We start from the raw sequence: 24,234 nt of genomic DNA, 5'->3' as shown, positions 1-24,234 counted from the left end.
TGGAGTAACTAGAATAAAGTTCTGCAATCTCTAAAAATTGGAAGCGTTTCCACAATTTTGGCCACTAGTCTATATCACTATATAAACACTTTTGGTGTCATTACTACCTGAAATGGCGGCCTGTTTACTTATTTCCAATGCTGTTTTTTTTTTACTTAAAATGACGTGAAATGAGAAGGAAACAGAAGCACACCAATCACACATCTGTCACTTGTTCTGCTTTATAGGAATCGCTACAGGATGGATAAGTGTTTACGATAAGATGAGATAAGAGACTTAATTGTCATTGCATAAGAAATGCAACGAAATTTGTTTGGCGGCTCACGGCTCAGCAGCAAAGAGGCATACATTAATGTACCGCATTAATACAGAATACAGTTAGTTTTGGTCAGTGTTCTGTAGTGGGAAGGGGTATGACGGAGGCCACTGCTCTCGGGAAAAAGCTGTTTGTCCGTGATTTGATGGTCCTAAATCTTTTGGCCGATGGGAAAGTTTGTTTATTAAACATTAACAGGAAATCAGCACGCCGTAATTACGTCACACCGTTAGTTTAGGTTTAAACAGTAGATTACTCTAAAAATGTAAAATTATTTCAAATAAGTTTTGGACTCAAAATCTGGTAAATGATTTTTTGGTTTGGGTTGGAAATACTAGCTCTATTGCTTTTGTAGTTGTACAATTGAATCTATTGGTATGACGCAACAGTTTGGTCATACCAAAATTCCAACAAAAGTCAAAAAATGTATATGAAAAATAACACAGAAGCGATGACTTAGGAAAACATATAAAAATCTTTATTTCGTTTTCTCTTGTGGTAGAGGGATAACTACAGCTGTCTGTTACATACTTTTCATTCAAAGGTTCTAAAAACATCATAGGTTTAGAAAAATACAGAAAGAATTCCCTGGAATATGAATACTTCAGGGACATAACCAATACCTTCCAATGATTTTGGTAGGTGCAACTGTTACCGGGTGTACTGATGTAAAGTGCTGTTGAGATGACTTGGTTTGATACAGATAACTGAATCAATACAATTCCATACTGTATATAACAACTATCCAAACATTTGTTTTATATGACAAATATAGAAATAAATGTTTACTTGTATAAAACAGAACAGAGCCTCTTTGAATGGTATGAACAAGAAAGAAATACATAACTGCTATCTGAAGAACACATCCACTCAGAACCTTTAAAACATATCTGGGTTAAACAGGAGTATCTGGCCAGTGACCAAGAGACTGAGAATTTACAAAACCATAAAACACAGGAAAGGGCTGCTGTGAGACAAAGTCATCATCAGAAGACAACAGACGTACAGCCGGAGTATTTGCTTATTCTATAACAACTTTAAAAAGCATTCACACAAATTGCTCTCGCACACAGAAGGCAAAAAAAGACTCAATGGAATAACCTGGCACTGCCTAACACTTGGGAAAATAATGTATAGTAAGACCTGGTGGTTAAGGAGAAACCTGAACGGCAAACAATGAGGAAAAAACAGAAGTATGTTATGCTGATTTTTTTTTTTTTTTAAAAAAAGAGGAACAACCCAAAATTACCTGATGCAAGTGGCAGTTACACTCAACATTCAGTAGAAACTCGCTCCAGAGCTGTGTCCAAAGGCCTCCCTCATAGCGATAGTGTCCTGGCAACCTTATCAGAAGCTCTGAGGGTCAATCAGGAACCTGTATCGCTATGGTGATTCTCAGTTCAATACACCTAGGGTACATCTAAGTAACATGAGGAAACAAGATAAACAGCAAGCAAAAAAAAAAAAAAAAAAAATACAAATGAAATACACTGATTTACAAGATACTTCCTACAAGGAAAGCAAGCACAGTGATATGTCCCGGTGCGTAAACTTGTACGCAGTTGTGAAAGATGTTCCGAGACCAAGTCTCCAGAGATGAAAGTTGTCAGGGATAAATGCTGTGGAGAACTTTCCTTAGACCCAGCTGCAGTTTCTGCAACTGCAGAGGTACTGGCTGGCATGTCAAGCCCCCCCCCAAGGCCTTAAGAAGTAGAAGAATGCACTGCAGCCCCTCCTCTCACATTAAAGCGAGACATCGGATGGGAACCTCAAAGCATGAGAACTGAGGGCGCCGGCTGGTCTGTGCATCCAAGACAAACATGACAACCTTCCTGAGCTGATATCCCACAAGACTGTTGTACCATATGTTCCAAGTGCACACATCTCTATATAACCTCCCCCCCTCAGAAAACAGTGTTACTGTGACAAAAGCCTGATGTGCTAAGAATAACGAGAAAAGGATACAGAAGATAAGAATATGAAGTACAGGCAGGATTCCGATTAGCTTCAACCACGTTTAGCACACTGCAAAATGGAGTCTCCTTTTACACGTGTTACAGAAGCCAGTTACTCTTTGGGGAAAAACAGAACAGCAAGAGGTGGCTGGCACACCAGACTTCCACTAAAAGCCGTATCACACACGCTTACATGGACTACAAGAAGCAGGAACAGAAATCTGAAAATGCATGTTAGTACTATAGGAGTAGTAAAACTGAGTAGCTGTAAAACTGTAGTATGTCAGGTTTACAGTAAAATGGGAATATGACAAAGGCACAAGTGCAAAACATTTACTATATTTCTGCAGTCTCTCCGTCGTATAGACAGGAAGAAATGACAGCATTGTAATAGCTAACTGGCTTACATCATCCATGTGATCTGTCAGCATAACCTGCTTTCAGCCTGTGTGTAAATATGACTGCACTTTGTTTCACTGGAGGAAATGCACTGTACATACAGTTACAGCCAAAGTGTCTAGAGAAGACATTACCTGAGCTGGAGGGCACCTCGTATCAATCAGCCAGTGTCTCTCTCCCTCACTGAGGGCTGCACACTGCCTGTACTTTGCTCCAGGGTGCAGTAAAACCTACACGTCTAATCATCAGAGCACCTTAGGGATGGCCAAAAAACATGTAACGGCAGTAAATGCTATTATATTATTTTATTCCAAAAATCCAGCTGATTAATGACATCAATTATTTGCAGTTCCAGAATTCTCAATTTCGACTCAAAATAAAAAAAAATGGAGCAAAATATGAGCACTGTACAGCTCTAATCATTTATCTATACGATTACATGCAGGACAGTTCACTCCGGTGTGTAGTGGCAGTACTCTGAACCGTGGTCTATGATACAAGGCTAGTCATCATTGTAGCTGAGAGCCCTTTGACATTCACCTTCTACTCAAATAGCCCTGGAGAAAGAGGATTAAGGCCAGTCATTTCCGGGGAAGAAACTCCAATGCTACGCAATTTGGCCTGCAAGTATGGAAAACCCAAAATATGTAAATCTAAAATATGTCCACTGGTACAGTCTCATTACGCTTCTATTCTGCATATATGGCTGCAGAAACAGAAAGCTATATAGTGAAATTGTTGTTTAATATTTGAACAATGGCCACTTTATGCTTTTTGCTCCAGTGCATACGTGCCCTTCTCTACATCATTGACATAGGCTATAGGATGTACCCTCACCCAACCCCATTCAAAATATATATTTATGCATGTATATATAAACTAAATATTTCCTTTCTATTTCTACAGACCATGGTCCATGTAATGTGGCAGTTTAATTTGTAAAACTTTGTGCCTTGAAAAGCTACATGAATAAATGAATATCTGGGGCAGAGCTGTGGTGCATAAGGTATGATGTGACATCATTGGTTTGGGGAAAAAAAAAGAAGAAAATGCTACAGAGACGGGTGACGAGCTGCTGGGGCTGCCAACAGCCACCAGCTACACTGGCTGCGCTCTGGTGACCCCTCCTGGAGAGACTCAGAATTGCAGCTTGGCTGCGGCAGCCGACGCAGCTGTTTTCCCAGGTTCGACTCTTCCATTCCTCGAGAGTCTCCGCTTCCTTTAAACCCCAGCAGGCCCCTGGCTCTGGCCCCTCGCTTCCTTATGCCACTCAATCCAATAAGTCTGCGGGTTAAAAACTCCGTAAAAGTCGCAAATCATGTCCGTCGTCATTCAGCCCAGTTCCTTCCTTAAATATGGTCATGACTGATTACAAAAGGCATCTTGGTCATGCAGGGGCCTCACTCTCGTATTTACAGCTTGGCAGCTGGAAGTAATTCGCTCGTGTCCCTGGAGTGTCTGTGGCCAGAATCTCGGATACCAGGCCTTCCTGTTTGAGTTGATGGGTTTTAAAAAAGGGGAGAATTTAAAAAAAAAAAAAACACAAAAAATGTCCGTTCATTAGATCAGCTTATAATACAGGAATCCAAAAATAGATTAATTCTTCCTTTGTTCCTCAAAAAAAAAGGTCAAAAATATTATCCTCTTTACTTTTGGTTAAATCCTTATTCACAAGTGCCCTCTGGGCCGAGTTCGTGATCAGAGGTTCAGAATGGGAACATCGAAGAGGTCACAGAGGCCTTCGCTTTCATCGAGGTTGTAGATGTAATCGTGGTCGCCCGGCGGTGGGGAAAGGCGAAGCAACGGTGAGAACACTGCAGAGGTGGGGTGGGGGGAGAGAGTGAGAAAGGAGTCAACCTGTGGACATAAAGGTACCTCATAAAGGTACCAATAAACTATTTTTCTCCAGAGACCCGCAATTATGTTTCTGTTACACTCCCCAGATGCAGAGCCAATGCGGCATGAATATACCCTATAAAACATATACATATACCCTGTAAAACACATACATATATCCTGTAATAAACAGAGCCAATGCAACACGAATATACCCTTTAAAATATATACCCTGTAAAACACATACATATATCCTGTAATAAACAGAGCCAATGCAACACGAATATACCCTTTAAAACATATACCCTGTAAAACACATACATATAACCTGTAAAAAAACACACACATATACCATTGTAAAACATACATATAACCTGTAAAAGAGAGAGCCAATGCAACACTAATATACCCTGTAAAACAGGGTAAAATTGAGACAATTCTCAAAAGGCTCTTAGGTCTGAGGGAAACTTCCATCCATCCATCCATCCATTTTGTGAAACGTCTTATCCTACTCAGGCTCTGGACCCGCCATGACCCTGTCCTGGAGGCTATCGACAGGGAACAACTCAGGACGGGGCACCAAACCATCACCCATCATCATCCAATTAGAAGGCACTCCGCAGCACAAACAATTACACTGCCCCCTACTGGCAGATGGACACACACACAAACACATTTACAAATACAAAGCAGTATTTCAATGATAGACTGAAGAATTTAAATTGTAAACAAATTTCTGAAATAAACACAAATGTAACCACACCGAGGGCGTCACATTTACTTAATTAACACCTACAAAGAAACAACAATGGGCTCATGAGTAAAACAGGGCAGAACCTCATACGCATGTTTCAGAAGGTATAAGTACAAGTGGACAACTGTAATTTTTACTGTTTAATTCACATGATCATACAGTGAAGGAATTAGATTATGAATACACTTGTAGGAGTGAAGGATTTCCACTTAGAGATGATAGACTATTACTCTTATACATTCATAGATAAAATGAACACATATGAATGTACGTGTACGTACATGTGTGTGTATACATATATACATTTATATAATATTGTATGGCATGTGCTTCGCGTTAATATTTTGTCTGGTAATGTTATTCTAAAATATAAAAGATAGTGTGGAGAAAAAAAAAAAGGTGAGAACTTGTTCATGTGCATATACAGCGAGAACATAGTCTGGTTCCTCACCTTCTGAAGCCATGAGCTCCTCCAGGAGATCAGCACTCATTATTTCTGTGGAGAGGAAGAGAGAGGACCAAGTGAGCACCGGCTTCAAGAGTCAGACGCCTGGCCGTCTCATTTTAACGATTCGCTTAACGGACACCTACCTTTCGTGGGGTCAAACATCTCCGAGAGCTCTTTCGGGAAATCCAGCACTAGGAGAGCGAAGACAAGTGGAAATACATCTCAGGCACAGCAATGGAGCGTTTTGCTAATCCAAGCATGGACAGAGAGACACCTTCAAGTGGGCAAAACCTTGCCAAAAACAAGGGCTGTCTGTGCCCCCTATTGAGAAGATATAACAGTTGACATTTCAAAAAGAAAAAGATCCAGTTAGAGAGAGACAGCAGAAATGAAAGACTGATAGATCCTGAAGAATCAGACAGAGCGCAGACAGGCTCCTCCAGCCCGGAGCACCAACGTACCGTCACTCCTTAATACCTCCCAGCTGGTTCCCTTACACTGAGAAATCAAACACGTCTGCAGGAGAGTCAGGGGACATTAGATCATCATATATACATATATATATATATATATATATATATATATAGTGGTACCTCGGTTCTCGAACTTAATCCATTCCGGACTCCGGATCGAATCCTGACAAGTTTGAGTTCTGATCTAATTTTTCCCCATAAGAAATAAGGGAAAACCAATTAATTGGTTCCCGGCCCCCCAAAATTACACCTATATTTTTTTTGTTTTTTTTAGCATTTAAACACAAAATGAACAGGATGAAACAAGTAGAGCATTTTTTTCTTAATGGCTTCCAAAACGATAAAGATCTTATCCCAACATTACCCCTGTCCAGCCCCGATCGTCCGCTCCTTCCGTGTACCACGCCCCCTCGTTAATCTCATGTGGGATCCCCCTGTGATCAGCTGTTTCTGGTTGTTGTCATTAGTCCTCTGTATTAAGTCCATGTTTCAGTTTGTTTCCCCAGTCCGGTCATTGGGTGCGTTCGACTTGCTTACAGCGCTGGCTTAAAGCAACGCATTCTGATCCTGACGCAATGCATTACGGTTAGATGCATTGCGACCTCTCACCCGGCTGCACAAACTGGAACCGCCTCCGTGACGACACACCTTTGCCCTTATTGGCTGAAGAGTTTAGTTACACGCATGACATTTGTATCCCAGGCAGTTCCGATCCGTAATCTGCTATTTCTCCCGAATATCACGGAAAGCAGTGAGAACTGGTTTTCAGTTCATTTACCTGGTAAAGTTTAAATGAATTACATAAATGCTGTAATAGTACACGTAAGTTAGTGGTTTATTTATTGTTAGTTACTGTAATGTTGCTCTGCTTTATTTGGTTAATCGTCCAGTCTGTGAAGAAGGCATTCAAGTAAGAATTGCATTGTAGTATGACTCATTTCCTGGCGCGTACAATTTATATTAGGTCGGCGTTCACGGTTCGACTTCTGATATTCAGATCGAGTTCTAGGTCAAACTGGTTTGTTCGACTTTCAAGACATTCGAGTTCTAGTGAGTTCGAGAACCGAGGTACCACTGTATGTATATGTATGTATATATATATATATGTCATGTCATGTCATAAACTCAGTGCTTGGTGTTCGAAATAGTACAGCTATGACCAAACTGGCAGTGATGCTGTAATTTCCCATTCTTTACTGCATGCATCAGTTTCTTTCTTCTATAGCCACAGGACCCACTGTACAGGCCCAGGTGTGAGCTCAGCACTCGGCTGCAGATTCCCGTGGGACATGGCAGGCAGACCGTTGGAGACCTCCCAGCAGATGGGGGACGCCGACCTTATCTGCCCCCATCTCTCTCACACACACAGAACCTCCGCTGCCAAACTTACACATGCAGCCAGCCCCCTTATTCTATCAGTTTATTCAATACAGAAAATGAAGAGCAGTCGGCGTTCTTGCAATGCGGATGCAAGAGCAGCAGAAGAGTGACTAATTATGCAATTACGCAGGAAGATGTTTCACACATCTGTGAGCCCTAGACGGCAGCGGAATCGCGAACGAGCATCCCAGCATACACAGCCTCTCTGGTGGGGACGAAACTGACACCAATAGTATACTCATTGCATACCTTGAGCTGTCCCAGATGCACACCCATGGTGCATCATAGTGCATTCTAAGCCAACACACACACACACACACACACACACACACACACACACACACACACACACACACACACACACACACACACACACACACACTTCCTTGCTGCCTACAGTTCAGTATCAGCCCTACGACAGCTCTCTCGTAAAACAGATGTGCAGGTTATACCACTGGCACAGATAACGCCAGACGCACACTGTACTTTAACCACAGCCCTGTGCCCCCCTCCCCCGGTGACTGGTGAAATTTAGAGCTTCAGTGGCGCAAAACGACAGTTTATATTCAAAATAGCTTCCTAATGTACATCGAAAGCCCCGGAGATCCCCCACACTGTACAGGCGGAAGGGTAGCACAGCATGGGAGAGAAACTCACATTCCGACGGGTCAGACTTGATGGGCTCGAAAACCTCCACGGACGGCGAGATGGACGAGCCATTGTCCAGAGACGCGGACGACTGCAAGGGCTGTGTCTCCAGTGATTGGGTGTGATCCATTACTGTGACTTCAGGAGCTGGATCCAGGGAAGTGCTGTTTCCGGAAGGTTCTGTCACAAGGGAGAGAAAACAGCGCTCACTCTGACTGAAATGAAATGCCTGGGGAGACACTACGACAGAATGCAGACTCAATAATTATGTCTTTTAGTAAAAAATGCGCCACTGGATCCCAGCCCAGGCCGGCCAAATTCATACCCGAGGTGGGCATGGCGGGGGCGGGCGTCGATGCGGGAGAGGCTGCGGTTGGGCTGTGGCTGCTGGGGGGCGTGGCCTGCTGAGTCCCAGGCTGGGCAGCCGGCTTTGGCACAGCTACAGTCGGAAGACTCTGGAACATCTCCTCAGGAGGTGGGACGGGCAGGACCACGGGAGCTGAGCCCGACGTGTCCTTGTTGACCAGTAAGACCTCAATGGGGCCAGACGTGCTCTTCAAGTGGATCTGGTACTTCTTCTGTCCATTCATCACCTACAGAAGGGTAAGAGGTGGCGTTTAGACAGCAAAACAGAGGGAGACACACCACATGGGGGCAGTAGTGAAAGAAATATCTATGTGTGAGTCACATATAATACGGGACATTATTGCAGGAGTAATTAAAAGAGTAGGGGGGAAAGTGCAATTTAAAATAGTGTTTCACAACCCAGTCCTCAGGGTCCCCCAAAAGTCCACATTTTTGCTCCCGCCCAGCTCCCATCCAATGAGAACACCACACACCTGCTACAGGTTTGCTCAGCACTGGGAGGGAGCAAAAATGTGGACTTATTGGGGGGTCTCTGGGTACTGGGTTGAAAAGCACTGATTTTTTTTTTTTTTTAATAAAAAAAAGACTTTGACAAGATCAGGATATACAAAAGCACTTACAGCCTCTGGTATGGGCACCTCCAGCTGTGTTCCTGAGGGCGCACGAATGGCCAAGAGTGTATCACCTGGGCACGTGCAAGAGAGAGAGAAGGATTCAGGTCAAGCACGCTTAGACCATCAGCTGTGCATGAGCACTCAGCCCCGAACAGGCAGCGTACCTTTAAAACAGCTGCAGATGTCATCGTGGGTAACATACGCCTGCGTGTGTCTGAGTTAAGGGCCAAATGTTGTGCAATTCTGTGGCATCCCATTCCTACAACGCTTGCCCAAGGTCTACTCCAGCCTGGCACTAAGCAGGGCCAAGAAGAATGTTCTAGAAGAATCTTTATTCAAGCCAGGAGCCCTAATAGATTTATTGCCTCACAAACAATCTTCATCTTGCATGCACTTCTTACACGACTCCTGTCAACAGTATTCTGGGTAGAAGTTGAGCTCTGTACCCCTGCACCCCTGTGGAAGACGAGGCAGTGAAGGATATCTGCTGTTCTGCGTGTCGTCTGTCACGTTCTTGATGCTCTGCTGCACCCAGACCCTCTGCTGGTCCAGCTCGTGTTCCCGCCGGTCAAGGTCCTCCAGCTCGGCCTTCAGGTGGATCAGCTTGTCGGTGATCTCCCGTGTGTTGCAGCCAGGACCGACGCCCCTGCATCATGCAGCCCCAAGCAGATTACATGCTGCACACACATTCATGGGAAAAAACATCCAGCCAAGGATACAGAGAATCCCCCCCCCCAATAACACTGAACAACTGCCCCAGTACAGGCATGATAGTCTGCCGCCCTACACCAGCTACTTTAATATACTTTTAATATGGTTGAGATGTTAATAAAGCTCTGCTACTACTAGTTTAATCATCCAACTTAATCATCCGCATGCTTCAGTGAAGCTCTACACGTAGCAGCAGCCTGGGACTCACTTCCACTGGATGCTGTTCTTGGATTTCTTCTCGATGAGACCAATACCTTCCAAAACGTTTGTGATGTCGTATATGCGCCTCTTCTGTCTGACGGCAAGGGTGTCTGCAGCCTGGGAGAAGCACAGGATTACTCACAAATCACGCCTGCTGTTAGCAAAGCCAGGCATCATGACGGCCTCAAAATATTCCTGACGAGGCAGGACGGAATTTTTTTTATTTATTTTTTAATTCAAAGTGCACCCTAGCTTTCATTTAGTACTTAGAAAATGTTAAAATGTTGATTCAAGATTTCAGGATCTACAGCCGTGCCTGATAACGCGATATTCACATATCACTGTTCTTCCTTTATAATTGATAAAATCACTACGTTTGAGTTTGAATTAACTAAACTCTTGAGAATGAGCTAATCAGTGTAGGACAAGAGAACGTAAATATGAAGAATTAGGTTTTTGACATTGCTGATGTGCACCCCAATACTGTCTCCTGATCTCAGCTATTAAATGGAAAAAAGCTTCAAATATAAACTATATGGTTTTTGCATACTGAACACAATTAACAATACTGCAATGACTGGGAAAAATGGTCAACTCAACAAACCGTTGAGGGTAATTCAAGAATGTCATTTCATAGGGTGCTGATCACACGACAGCAATAAACATGCAGAAATGGGGCAACACTTCGAGAAGCACCTCCATAAACGAACACTCACACAACAGCCTGTGTATTCAATGACCCATCCACAGAAATGACACTTGTGCATTTTTTTTCTCATAATGAAAAAGCACTTGTGTGTATTATATCCTCCTGAGACCCCACCCATTCATTTATGTCTATTGCAGTGGACATTTTGTTTTTGCATCTATCTTTTCACTGATGTAAGGAAACGTATGTATTCCTGTTGTACACTAAAGAGGACATGCTGTGAAATTAAAAATAAAAATGAAAAAAGATGTCTTATTTCCTCCAAAGACATAGAAAATCACAATTAACTTAAAACTGAAGCACACTTTTTTCCTTGGGTCTCAGGAGGAGATATACATACATACATACATACATACATACATACACACACACATACATACACACACACATACACATACACACACATACACATACACACACACACACACCATATGGGTTCAACTGTTCAAATAAAGAAATATTACATATTACTGTCATAATTTCTCTGGGAACTTACATTAAACCATAAGCATACTGAGTTCAAACTATTTAAAAGTGAGACACTCAGGTGACGGTAATCTGGATGATCGTATCGGACGCTGCCCTTGCATTTCCACGGCCTAGAGTAACTTCTAGGGGACTTTTAGGGGCATTAATGAGCCTGTGTGGCAAAGCCACGCATTCCTGTATCTCTGAGACAGGGAGGCTTGGGGGGGTGGGGGTGGGGGGCAAAAACAAAACAAAAAAAAAACATGCCAGCTGTCAGCTAAAGCCCCCCCTCCCTCAGCCCCTACAGGCCCGTTAGCATGAGGCCTGCTGAGGCAACCTGGCAGAAGAGAGCCAGATGGGCTCCAAGAAGAGGCCTGCTAAAGCGTCCCATGAAGGGGACGTAACAGTGCGGTCGGCATGGCGCACGCGACCTACCCCGACTGACCCTAAACACAGTGGCAGGGCGGGAAGTCCGTGTCTTACCAGCAGAGACAATGAGAAGCCCAGTAGCGGCAGATGGGAAAGTCCCTCCATCAATCTCCGTCACTATCTACTCTAATAACTCAAGTTCAATTCCGTTTGCTGTCCCGGCATGATAAACGTTCATAACAGCAAAGGGTCTCTCTGTGCCGGCGCCTCCCGCTCACTCTCACACACGCGGGTGGAGACTCCTACAGCGAGCAGCGTGACGCTTCAATGCTCACTTTGTGTGCAGCTGAGGGAGGTTTCGCACCAACCGCTGCGTATCTTTTCGCGCGGGAAACGCCGCAAGGCTTTACTGAGAATCTCTGCGTAACGCCGCTCAGAAAAAATCCGTCCCCTCAAAAAATCCCCAGAAGCGCTCTATAGTCGAGTCTTTCATAAAGAGACTTCATATATAAGATAACTCTCTATATTCCACACAATTAGGAAAACAGTACCTGAACTGCACACAAAACTTTGACGAAGTTACGCAGAGATGCACAGGCCGACAAAGTCTCGGCAGCTGCCATGGGTATGTCTCCATAGACAAACACGCAGTACATATGCCGGGCTCAGATCCATCTCAAAGGGAGAACATCAGGCAGACTCAGACGTGACCTCTGACACGCCCGTCTCAAGACCAAGTAACAGACATCAAACGCGTTAGGGAGGGTTTCCCATGAAGGGGCAGCTAGGAGACGGGGGAGGGTTAATCATTAGTGACAAGTGGGTCAAGTTTGGTAGCTGGAGGCCTTATCATGGCAGGCAGAGCGGAGACCAGGATGACAGAGCACCGAGCAGCCAAGGCGCCAGGGCAGTACTGCGCAACTTTCATTACCCCCAACGAGATCATCATCCCTGCAATAGGTACGGCCAGGAAAGCTGCAGACAGTGTCACCTGGGATCATTAAAAGGGGACAAAAACACATTTCACTGGGGCCTAACAGATAGATGCAAGGCTTCTAATTAAAACAAAACAGCCCAATAACACCACAAAACTCACTGCAGCACAAAATCAAGCTAAGAACTCAGAGGACACCACAGGCAGTGGGGGAACGGCCGACCAAGGTAAGTGCAAAAAGGGGCAGGACTGGCAGGGCAGGGCAGTAGGTCTTATCACAGCATAATGTTTAACAAAAGATTCTGGTTTATTGCCATTTATTCCTGAAGACAGCCGACTGCTTGGAAAGCTAAATGAAAACCTGGGATTTGACTTTGCTGAGAAGTAAAGTCTTAGCTCATTAGAATGATAACACATTCATAAATCAAAGGTAAAACAATGGGGAGGGACAACCATGAAGGTGTGAGAGAACAATAACTGCCAAAACACACTTAAAATAAGTTAATTCGCATGGCTAATCCTTCCCAAAACCGAAATCAATGGAAATCCCCATTCAAACAGTCCTGGACAACAACGGTCCGCTAACACGAGCTTTAGTCTTTGAAAGGGCTTAGCGTTGCCACCGTCGACAAATGCATCCTGCAAACGCCCCCCTTGCAGTTACACTGCACTTTAAAAGCATCGCTTATAGTGGCGTGAGCTGGATGGGCTACGCAGAAGCAGGCGCCCGCAGCCCCGAGGGTATTCCGGGATCAGACCTGTCACAGGCCACCGCTCTGATCGGGATCGTCAACCCACATCCAGGACTCACACTGCCCATCTGACCTCCGCGAAAATGAGTCAAGCTCATTTCGGATTAAAATGTGGGTCCCAGCAGGGGATACGTGACAAATCAATGAACCAAAACATTCCAACTTTACAAGCAATAACTGGACTACGATCACCAGTATATACGCGCTATCTACTTGTTCAGAACCGAATCCCAGGCGTATACGGACATACAGACAGCAAACTTTCAAAGCATCTGAATTCAGAAAGTGTTTGTACGTATAAAACCGCTAATATTACACGCTTACTATTTTCAGGTCGAGAACCCCGTCCTTCGCCTCCTGAAGCAAAGTCACAAATTTGGTGGTGAGCAGTCCCAGGCTCTTCTCGTGGCGGCTGGGAGTTTGAGGCTGCAGAGACTCGGCCATGGCTCGCAGGTCGGTACCGGCCAAGTCCACATCCATCAGCAAACTGCCCGGTTCGCCTTGCTCGGTCCGTTGTTGTCCCTGCACGCAGTCCTGGCTCCTGACCTTACAGATGCGGTCCACGCCGCCGGCGTTGAGCCGCCTGGAGCACCCGGGCTGCCGCGGTCCGGTGCCGGAGTCGGTGTGGCTGTCCGGTCGAATAAGGGAGATGGGGCGAGTTCGGTCCGGTCCGGCTACCTGCCTCCTGAATCCTTTCGGCCTGCAGCCACCCGGCAATGAGGTCCTATGGTATGAAGCCGTTAAGGACACAGTGCATGCTGGGATGTATTTGAAACACAGGGACTGTCTGTAAAGTGACGCAGTATAGACAGATACGAACGTTGCATTTTCAGGTGGGCGTTAGTTAGGCTAGTTTGGGAAACTATTTTTTCCTTATAGCCGAACATAATATTTGTGATCGGACGGACGGAATAACGTCACAGTAAAGTGGCTGAGCGTTTGCCGTATTCATCAACGATAAATGTTCAAAGGATAATGTATATTGATCTTAACACCTCAACGCTAACAAATTAAGATCTAAAAAATATTTATACTACGTTTTTTAAAAAATCGAAGCTACTTGCATCACAGGACAGACGAATTGTTTTCAGCTTTTGTGGAGGAGAAACTAAAATAAACTGTCCCCGTGACCATAACCAGGATTAGCCTTCGGAAAATGGATAATAAAATGTATAAGAAAATTTAGCCATAGCCAGAAGTTTCAATGTGTAACAATAATTCTGTTTCTAAATTTCAAACATGTATCAATCTATTCATCATCGAACCACTAAACTCGGTCGAGTTAAAATAGTGTTAAAATTATAACACTGATGTTTAGATGTTCTTAATTTATGAAATTAGAGATCTAGTGTTTAATAGATTATGAAATTGAAGATGGATAACTTGTTAGCCTGCCTGTCAGAAAAAAATATACATAATTACAGCGCATCAACTTAAGGGACCTTTCACCGTCAAGCAGAGACCATATTAAACGTATAAGGCGCCTTCGTATTGCTTCTGGAGGCGCCACCGTCAAACACACGCGCCTCACTGAAGCTCCGCAGCTCCGCTCTTTAAATAAAACGACCTCCGTCCTTCCGCCCTCCACCCATTCGCTGGGAGCTGCACCCATCGCGTCACAACAAATGAACTGCCAGCACTTCTAAGGGATTATCGTACAATTCCAATGAAAGGAGAGCGCGTTAAAAGCGGATTCTGAACACGGGACGCGCGTCATTTTAGGACGTTCCCGTTTCGAAAGTTAAAATGCTTAGGAAATTGCACAAATGTCTTCAAACAAAGCTACTTATGACTAAATCAGATGTAAGAGCGATGCCACTGAACACGTTTGTCTCCAATACAGGCCTATTCCTTACTGACTGATAAAACTGAATGTCTTTAAACCGGTTTTTAAAGATCACTATAAATAAAGTATCAAGTTGTTTCTTTTCAATGTTTCCTAAAACTGACATAATCGATTTAATTTTTTGAGCGATTAAAAAAGAATATTTACTTTTCCGACGATTAAAGAGCAGTCAATGACGTTTGTCCTTTGATCGCAGCGGCTTTATACTGACGAGCGCTGGCAGAGAGGCAGACTCAGTGAAGCAGATGTTTGTGAAGTTCAGCTGAATGGGTCACAGACTGTTGGCCACTAAACCACTTAGTGACCTTTATGTGGTTTGGAATTACAGCACTGTAGCACAGTCTGAATGGTAGGAAATAGAATACCAGATGATGGAGCTGGGTTGTTTTGTGCTGCTGTTGTACTCCACTCACTTTTTCTTAGGTGATAAGTAGTGCTTGGCCTTTTGTTGTCTGGGGTGCTGCTGGACTATCTGTTGTCAAGTCAAAGTTCACACACAGCATGAGTCTGCTGGGGTGTAGGACACATTGCATGCTTAGGTAATCTTCTAGATGCCTTTTCAACCTACTTGGTGATTAAAAAACAGAAGACTTCCCGTATTTTGTTTGCAACAGTAATCTTTAGATGCAGTCCATTACACAAGGCAGTTGTTTTACTTGTTATTCTGATAAATCTGGTGTTGCATAAACAGAATAGAAGAGCAAACGTCTCTGTTTCCTGTTTGCAGTCTGCTGGCTCAAAGTGAAAACAATCATTTTTTGATTGAATGAAGAAGCAATATATTAGGATCGATAATGGAATTTTCACATTCTTCTCAGATGACAATATCTGCTCCAAAGGCTGCAATTTTGATCTCAAGGATTAGTAATAAGGAGCAGCATCCCTCAACCTATAGTGTTTTGTAAATACCAGCACTGTATAAAACACCTTAACAAACTGGTAATGGCGGGAGGGGTCTGGGAGCCAGTGATACGCAGCAGGGTTGGGGCCATTCCGGAATGCATTTATCAGTTCAGCAAATGGAACTGGAGTTAGAATTGGAAAAAAATATGGGGAACAGAATTGGAATTGAATTTGAATTTCATAGGGAAATTTTAATTCCAACTCCACTTTAATTTCCTGATTTGAATTGGAATTGATAAATGGCCCTAACCCTGGTAAGTAGCCTCGATTTCCTTCAACCAAGATTGTTCTCATATCAGATCCAGAACACCCCCATCTCCCTCTGCAAGGTACAGATTGATTCTGTGATTGTCATTAACGTGAGCAATGCCTTTATGAAATATCATTTTATTATTCTGCAGAAGTTTAAGATCCAAGGAGGTCAGTTTTTTTTTTGTTTTCAAACCTTGCCAAATAAAATGTTCAGATTTAAGACTGCCGTTAAGTAAGCCTAAATTAAATATCTCAAAATGTAATATAACTCATAGAGTTGCATTTAATTATAATATACCTCATACATAAGAAAGAGGCAACAGGCCAGGTTTTTTTTTTATATAAGAAAGCATGACTAGGTCTACATTAAAAATATTTAATAAAAAATACATTGACCATAATTAAAGACAAGGTCAGAGACGGCACAGGCTCACCCTGGATGGAGCGGCAGCCCACAAGCCGCATGCACACACGGCAGGCAACTCAGACACCAATTAGCCTGCCTGCATGTCTCTGTGCCCGTGCCTTGTGCCCTCTGTTGCCTGGGATAGACTCCAGGGCTCCTGCAACACTGTCCAGAATAAGCAGTTGGAAGACGGACAATAATCATTTTAATAATAATGATCTATGTAAAAATTACAGGACTGAGTTATATTATGCTTAACAAGATAGGTGTATATTAATTAAAGATATTAGTTAAATGTAGGCATATTGCTGTTCCTTTAAATTCCAGTAAAATCTTATGTGTATAATGAGGTTAAAATTCAACTTTTGGCAGGGTGTCCATCTCATTATTTTGTACTTTCATCTCAGTCACTCCTCTTAGATGACGCCTCCCCCCACACAGTCGTACATCACTGGGGTCGGGGGGGTGGGGGGTTACAGTGCCACTGGGAACGGCCAGCTCCTGCTGGGCCCCAGTCTGGACGAACAGCTGTCAGCGGCAGACAGTGATCTGCAGAGGTGGCCTTGTCTCTCGACGTTTCAGGCTACGCACTTTAGTCTCTTCGACTTAACGCCTTACAAAGGGCGCTGATCACTCGGGCTGTGGCTGCCCTGGGGGGGCTGAAAGAAAGGACTGTGGGAAATTGTAATTTCACAATATTACCAACATTTTATTTTAACGATTTTATAATTGATAGTAATTATTAATGATAATATATTATATAATATTCCAATATTGTGTTTTTCTGGAAGTTCTATTTGTGTACTGTGTATTTTTTGTTTGGTCATACCTTATGTGTGCTGTCTTTGCACTTGATCCGTCATGCACATGTATAGCCCCTATTCATATGCACTTTATGCATTTTCTGTTGAATTTCCCCCTGGGATCAGTAACGGTCCAGATCACCAGAGGTAGCAAAGATAAAACGAATCCCGTCCAGATATTAACGTCAGAGTTCGCACATCTAAAGATCAAATAACAACAGAATTGTCATTTTTAGGTGACCTGTCTCTTTAACATACTAATGAAACACAAAAACTGAACATTCTCCCATCTCAACCATGCAGTATCTTAGAAAGCAGTGAATTCAGTAGTGCATTACTCATGGGTGTCGTCAGGTCTGATCATTTGGGGCTATAGCCCCAAGTATTTTACGCCTAACCCCGAATACTTTAGCCCCTGGTCTTTTGAATAGCTAGAAGCTCCCCTGGCTGTGCTGTTTAGCAGCTACTGTAAAACTTGCTGCAAAAAGGCTGTAGGTGTGTGTTGTTTATGAGGAAGACTCAGTACCCTGGATCACTATTACCGTAAGCGATCCGTGTTCACTGAAATGCATCAGATATTTCACTCCTAAATTTTTACTGAGGGCGTGTAATAATTACAGATAGGGGGCGCCGCTAGAGATTTTGGACCCCATGAAAGTATATGATATTGGGCCCCCAAACCAGACCAATCCAGTTATCTTACAAATTTAGAATCGTTTAGAACCTAAGTCCCCCCTCCTTTTACGGCACCCCTGATTGCAGACTTGCCAGATTCAGAATGCATTTAGATTACGGACCTCATCGGTAATTGCTTCAATTGGGCTACATTATGTCCTCAGGTAAAGCTAATCCCCTCTGAATAGGGCTGTGATCTTAATATTCTCACCATTCTGTAAGTGGAACTGAATGAAATTAAATGTGTGAACTGCACAGCACCTGAGCAGCCCCCCCCCCCCACCCCTTAAAAAGACATGGGAGACGGTGGAAGGTCACATGAAGGGACGGGGGTGTTATGCTTGGTGGGACACCCCGAGGCTGACGCTGGCTGGGTCACGCAGCTCACAAGCGCCACCCATGCCGACATGTGCTTAACCCCGTCACTAAAGAACGACCTCTTATTTTCCTCACACTTGTCTCATTAATGGGCGGTCAGTGCATGGGGGGGAGGGGGGGCATTTTGGCTTACTACGGAGTGACAGACATATGCCATGAATGCACAATGAGTGGCTCCCACAGTGCCCCTCCCACCTGCTCCCAGGACGAAGAGGGTACGGGGTTGGGGGGGCACATTGTTTCAGACACAAAAGGGCAACTGTGGCTTAGCCCCTGCGCATTGCAGGTGGTCCCTGGGAGAGGAGGCAGGGTGGGAGGATGCTCACCCCCCCTTCATGCTCACCCCCCCCTTCATGCTCACCCCCCCTTCACGTGAATTACACCACCCGCTCTTTCAGCTCCAGTGAATCAGCATGAGGAGGATTAATGCAGGACGGGGAATTCTGGAATCACTCTATTTATCTTCTCCAAACAGACAGAAGCTTGTTTTATCCAGACCTTTGTGTAGCGTTACCAAACCCATCAGAATCTATTACTGTAACTAGATCCTTGCTGACCCAACAAAATAATGCATCATTTCTGCATGACATTCTGTCCATCTTCTGTAACCACTTGTCCTATGCAGGGTTGTGGGCGGTCTGGAGCCTATGGGTGCGAGGCAGGAACAACCCCGGATGGGGTGTGAGCCCATCGCAGGGCACACTCACACACCATTCACTCACATGTAGGAACGTGTTTTCGGACTGTGGGAGGAAACCAGAGGACCCAGAGGAAACCCCATGATGACAAGGTGAGAACATGCAAACTCCAAACACATGGAGAGATAATGGAGACTCAAACCCTGGTCCCAGAGGTGTGAGGCCACAGTGCTCACCACTGCACCACCAGACCACACGCTGTAACACTGTCTCACAACAAATTCTCTTGGTGAAATATTCTACACCACAGACATTCCAGAAATGGAATGCCTATTTTTCATCTTCACTTGCATATAATTATTTTATCTGCTTATGACAAGATAACATAATTAGTTTTTACATTAAGATTTACTATTAAATATTACATGCATTATACAGAGAACTGATCGGGATTGTTTCCCCCTAGTGGTATAAAAATCACTGCAGTTTTGTCATTTCTAAAGCGGTCAATCCAATTTAAAAATTAATAAACAACTTTTGTAATTTTTTTTATGCGAAAGCTGCTGTCATTATCATCATCTTCATAACTGGTTCTCCTGGTGAGGGTCGCAGTGGTAGCATCATCAAACTGGTCACCTGGACTCGAGGTCGTTCAGGGGGTCCTGTGGCATTCATAAAACATCAAGGAGATACAATTCCTCTGGCGAGTCTTGGGTCTGCCCCAGGGCCTCTTCCAAGTGGGATGTGCCAACCGGTTGGCATCTATTTAAGACACCTGCACCACCTCAGCGAACTCTTCACAATCTGAAGGAGCGGCAGATATATTTCAAGGTCCCTCTGGATCTCTTAACTCACACTGCACCTGGCAACCCTGCAAAGAAGTCTCATTTTAGCTGCTTGTGCTGATGACATTTTTTCTGGTCATTCTCCAGATCTCGTGGACATTGGTGAGGATAGGGACATGGAATGACTGATAGACCATGAGTCTCACCTCACCACGGAGCTCCTGCTTCACTGACCCTGGACCTGCTAAGTGCTCGCAAACCTTCAGCTGCTGATCTTCCTGCCAATCTCATGTTTCTCCTCACTATCACTCATGAAAAAGATCCAGGGCACATAGACTCGCTCACTAAGGGCAGATTCCACCCCCCACCCCCCTTCCCACCTGGGATGGCCAATCTCCTCATTTCCAAGACAGTACCTTAGCCTCAGATTTGGAGATTCTCATACTCACTGTTCACATTTAATGGTTCTGTTGTTGTATAAAACGACCTTCAGTTTGCGATAATGTTTGCTTGTCTGGTCTGGCATGTATGCACAGCAGCTTTTCACTTATGATACAAAGGGCAGTGGGAGGAGAGAATGACTCTGTATTTAATGAGGTTGCAGACAGCAGTCAGGTAACAGTCATCATGGTTGGCACTCTGCTCCTGCTTTGGATCGGATTCTTCCTGCTCTTCTTCCTCTACAGGTCTCAGAGGCCCAAAAACTTCCCCCCAGGTCCACGCCCTATACCACTCTTTGGGAATCTGCTACAGTTAACCTTGGATAATCCCATTGAGGACCTGAAGAAGGTAGAGTTGAGAGGCATTTTTAGCTAATGTGCAACTAATATGCATGTTAACTTTTAATTAAACTGCTCAGAATATAAAGTTGCACTGGTTTAATCGCGTATTAAAATGTTAAGAAATATGCCACGTTTTCATATGTGACCTACAGAAGTACTTTTAAATACAATCAGCATTTTTAATTATAAAATTATGCAAATATTTTGAATTTATTTCATTCTTTTATCCTCATTACATTGGTTTCCAGCCATTGGAATCCAACTCAGATGGGCTTGGGATTCTAAATTGCCTTCTGAGTTAGCGGTAGGCATGTAGCTCTGTGCCCATATTTGGAAGGTTGTGGGTTTGATTTCCAGGCCTCCTGTTAAGGGAGTATGTAGGATCACCAAGATGGTTCAGTTATTCAAGAGAGAATTTCCATTACATGTTTACCTGAAGGTAATATACGTTTGTCTCTTTGTGCAGCTGTCAGCGCAATACGGGAAGGTTTTTTCTTTATATTTGGGAGGAAGGCCTGCTGTGGTATTAAATGGCCTGCAGGCAATGAAAGAAGCAATGGTCACCAAGTCTGTGGATTTTGCAGGCAGACCCCAAGGTCTCATGGTCAGTCACATCACCGAGGGAAAAGGTAACAGGCACGACCAACTGAATTACAGAAAAGGACACTCCACTCCGCTTCTAGTGACTGCTGATAACATTAGTTCATTCTTGTAGGGGTCATACTGGCTGACTATGGTCCCAGCTGGAGGGAACACAGACGTTTTGCTCTCATGACCCTCAGGAACTTTGGTTTGGGGAAAAAGTCAATGGAAGAGAGGATCCTGGATGAAATTTCGTATGTTATTACATGTTTGGACAGAAGCGTTGGTGAGGATAATCTCTTTTTCATGCCTACCAGCAAATGCATATAAACTCGTCAACTTGCAAAGTAATTTGTTCTGTTCACTACATTTGATCTGTGACAAGGTATCTTGATCTATGAACCCATCTTTGGGCCCAGCAGTGAATCATGTAACGTACACAGAACACGCCACATGATCTCTGAACACCACAAAATGAAGAATGAGTAAATCACCTTGTTGTCTTTGGCAGGACAGTCCATGAGCCCACAGACTCTATTCCACAAAGCTGCTTCCAACATAATTTGTTCCATCATTTTTGGAATTCGATATGATCATGACGACAAATATCTTCAGGATATTATTCGTATGTTCACAGGAAATGCCAAAATTTTCAATGGACCATGGGCTATGGTAACCATATAGAATTAGCTCATTCTCAGTAGCTCAATTTGTCTCATTTTCAATACATGATATGAATCTTTCATACAAGTCACTGTTTCAACTTCACTGTTTCAACCACAGATCTACGATGCTCTTCCCCTGGTCCGCAGCCTCCCACTGCCTTTCCAAAAGGCTTTTCAGAACACTGCGGTGTTAAAGAAGATGGCTGCAGACATGATTGCTCAACACAAAAGCACGCGTGACCCCGGAGAGCCACGGGATTTAATTGACTGCTATTTGGATGAAATAGAAAAGGTTTTTTAAGTTCCTTACAATATCATCCGTCAGAGGGTTTAATAGTATTACTTACTTATGACAGTAAGAATTACATCGCTGTCAGCCACATCCAACTCCCGAGCAAAACCTTTCAGCGTCACAGTCCTCTCTAAACGAACTGCACTCCCTTGTACACTGAGAGAATAAGTTCTTTATACTTTAGCGCAACAAGGCATTAAGATCCGCACCTCCAAATTAAGGATCGGAGTCATTCAAAAACACAAACTCACTGGTGTTAACAAGGACTCACTTAATTTAGCATTTTCCATGGCACATTTGTTCTCTTCTCAGAGAGGTGACAATGGATCTCCTTTCTGTGAAGACCAATTAATAATCTACATTCTGGACATCTACATCGCTGGGACAGACACCACCTCCAACACTATGCTGTTTGCTTTGCTGTACCTTATGACCTATCCAGAGGTTCAGGGTAAATAAGCAGATGTGAATTTCTTAATACCTTTTTATTTGTGTCATGACAGATTTAAGAAATAAGAGAGTATACTTCCGATTTGGTGTCTCTCCTGGTGCACACCTGTATGTCTGCTTGTATTTACCAGCAAGGTGTCAGCAGGAGATTGATACTGTGCTTGGGGACAAAACCATTGTGTCTTATGAGGACAGACACGAGATGCCCTACATACAGGCCACGATCCATGAAGCTCAGCGTCTCTCCAGCATGGTTCCCTTCAGTGTCTTTCATTCTACTACCAAAGACACCCAGCTTATGGGCTACAACATCCCTAAGGTGAGGCTCCATGCACGTTAACAATTCATGGGCACATTTCCCAAAAGTATAGTTGTTAGCAACATACATAGTTGGATTCATGCAACTGAATGGTTCCAACTATGTACTTTGCTAACAGCAGCTTTTGGGAAACATACCCCCTATTGATTTATTGATTGCCTTTGACTGCTTTTTGAACCTTCATTTCTCCTCTGGGATTAATAAAGTTTATCCGTCTGCATTTGCCTTTGGTAGAATTAACCAAAACACCTTGTCCTCTGCATTCGCCCTGTCTCTCATCTTCTGGACCTGCTGCAGGGAACCCTCATTATTCAGAACCTTTCCACTGTCCTGCATGAGGAGGGCCAGTGGAAGTTCCCCCATGACTTCAACCCCACCAACTTCCTGAATGAGCAGGGCGAGTTTGTGAAGCCTGAGGCCTTCATGCCCTTCTCTGTGGGTAAGAATGTTTAATAATGCCCTGAATTCAAGTACAGTTTGTAGTTTAACAGTGATGTGTTCATCCAGAAAACCATAATGGTTTTATACCCTGAAATGCTTCAGGTTCCTGGCCTTATGGAGGTGTGTATGATGTGTATGACAGGGCCTCGTGTTTGTCTGGGGGAAAGCCTGGCCCGTATGGAGCTGTTCCTCTTTCTGGTGACTCTGTTACGCCGTTACCAGTTTGTTTGGCCTGAGGATGCCGGGGTGCCAGACCTCAGCCCTGTGTGGGGTGTGACGCTGTCACCGAAACCCTACAAGCTGGGAGTCAGGCTAAGGGGAGACAAGACAGGCTGAAGACGTCATGGAAGCCATTGGCTGCATACCAAGCCTGACTCATCCCAATAAAGCATGTGTGCTGTATTCGACAAACCTTTGTGTTTACATTTAAATGAAATGGAAGATGACCAGAGTAGACTAAAACTCTGTTCAAGAGGAAGTCAAAAACAATACAAAATCTTCTTAGATCAGTGTCTTTTATCTTAAATGTATTTCAGAAGAACAATGAGTTACGAGCAAATAATAATGATAATAATAATAATGAGATCATTTTATAGCTTGGAAAAAAGTTACAAACCGATTTAACAAGCAAAATAGTTAAATTAACGTCAGGCAGTGGTATAACCCTGCCCTCAAGTCATGTCG

The 24,234-nt window shown here is 43.8% G+C and overlaps 2 protein-coding genes across 2 annotated transcripts; one reads left to right on the top strand and one right to left on the bottom strand.

Moving 5' to 3' along the window:
• Positions 1 to 772: 772 nt before the first annotated feature.
• Positions 773 to 15,092, bottom strand: e2f4 (E2F transcription factor 4). Its single transcript, XM_023827215.2, has 11 exons — positions 14,797 to 15,092; positions 13,658 to 14,057; positions 10,109 to 10,218; positions 9,674 to 9,835; positions 9,354 to 9,397; positions 9,196 to 9,260; positions 8,535 to 8,802; positions 8,219 to 8,389; positions 5,852 to 5,899; positions 5,712 to 5,756; positions 773 to 4,484 (listed from the first exon to the last, which is right to left on the bottom strand). Exons 1-11 carry the CDS (start codon positions 14,943 to 14,945, stop codon positions 4,369 to 4,371), a joined length of 1,578 nt encoding a protein of 525 aa, XP_023682983.1. The 5' UTR covers positions 14,946 to 15,092; the 3' UTR covers positions 773 to 4,368.
• Positions 13,671 to 23,961, top strand: LOC111851890 (cytochrome P450 2F2-like). Its single transcript, XM_023827220.2, has 11 exons — positions 13,671 to 13,786; positions 19,222 to 19,386; positions 20,167 to 20,808; positions 21,268 to 21,430; positions 21,517 to 21,669; positions 21,895 to 22,055; positions 22,167 to 22,340; positions 22,653 to 22,791; positions 22,922 to 23,109; positions 23,407 to 23,548; positions 23,693 to 23,961. Exons 3-11 carry the CDS (start codon positions 20,548 to 20,550, stop codon positions 23,884 to 23,886), a joined length of 1,575 nt encoding a protein of 524 aa, XP_023682988.1. The 5' UTR covers positions 13,671 to 13,786; positions 19,222 to 19,386; positions 20,167 to 20,547; the 3' UTR covers positions 23,887 to 23,961.
• The last annotated feature ends 273 nt before the right edge of the window (positions 23,962 to 24,234 follow it).

Source organism: Paramormyrops kingsleyae, chromosome 13, assembly GCF_048594095.1.
Source record: "Paramormyrops kingsleyae isolate MSU_618 chromosome 13, PKINGS_0.4, whole genome shotgun sequence".
In the NCBI taxonomy this organism is placed as follows: Eukaryota; Metazoa; Chordata; class Actinopteri; order Osteoglossiformes; family Mormyridae; genus Paramormyrops; species Paramormyrops kingsleyae.
The sequence above is the reverse complement of the archived record's forward strand: the minus strand, read 5'-3'. Positions and strand labels throughout refer to the sequence as shown.

Excerpts from the sequence above, each read along its gene's own strand:
- LOC111851890 (XM_023827220.2), top strand. The coding sequence starts at position 20,548 with ATGCACAGCAGCTTTTCACTTATGATACAAAGGGCAGTGGGAGGAGAG. Across the intron at positions 23,110-23,406 it reads TGGGCTACAACATCCCTAAG|GGAACCCTCATTATTCAGAA; the intron begins GTGAGGCTCCAT and ends GACCTGCTGCAG. Across the intron at positions 23,549-23,692 it reads CTTCATGCCCTTCTCTGTGG|GGCCTCGTGTTTGTCTGGGG; the intron begins GTAAGAATGTTT and ends TGTGTATGACAG.
- e2f4 (XM_023827215.2), bottom strand. The coding sequence starts at position 14,945 with ATGGGTGCAGCTCCCAGCGAATGGGTGGAGGGCGGAAGGACGGAGGTC. Across the intron at positions 8,390-8,534 it reads CCCCGCCATGCCCACCTCGG|AACCTTCCGGAAACAGCACT; the intron begins GTATGAATTTGG and ends CCCTTGTGACAG. Across the intron at positions 5,757-5,851 it reads GATGTTTGACCCCACGAAAG|AAATAATGAGTGCTGATCTC; the intron begins GTAGGTGTCCGT and ends TCCTCTCCACAG.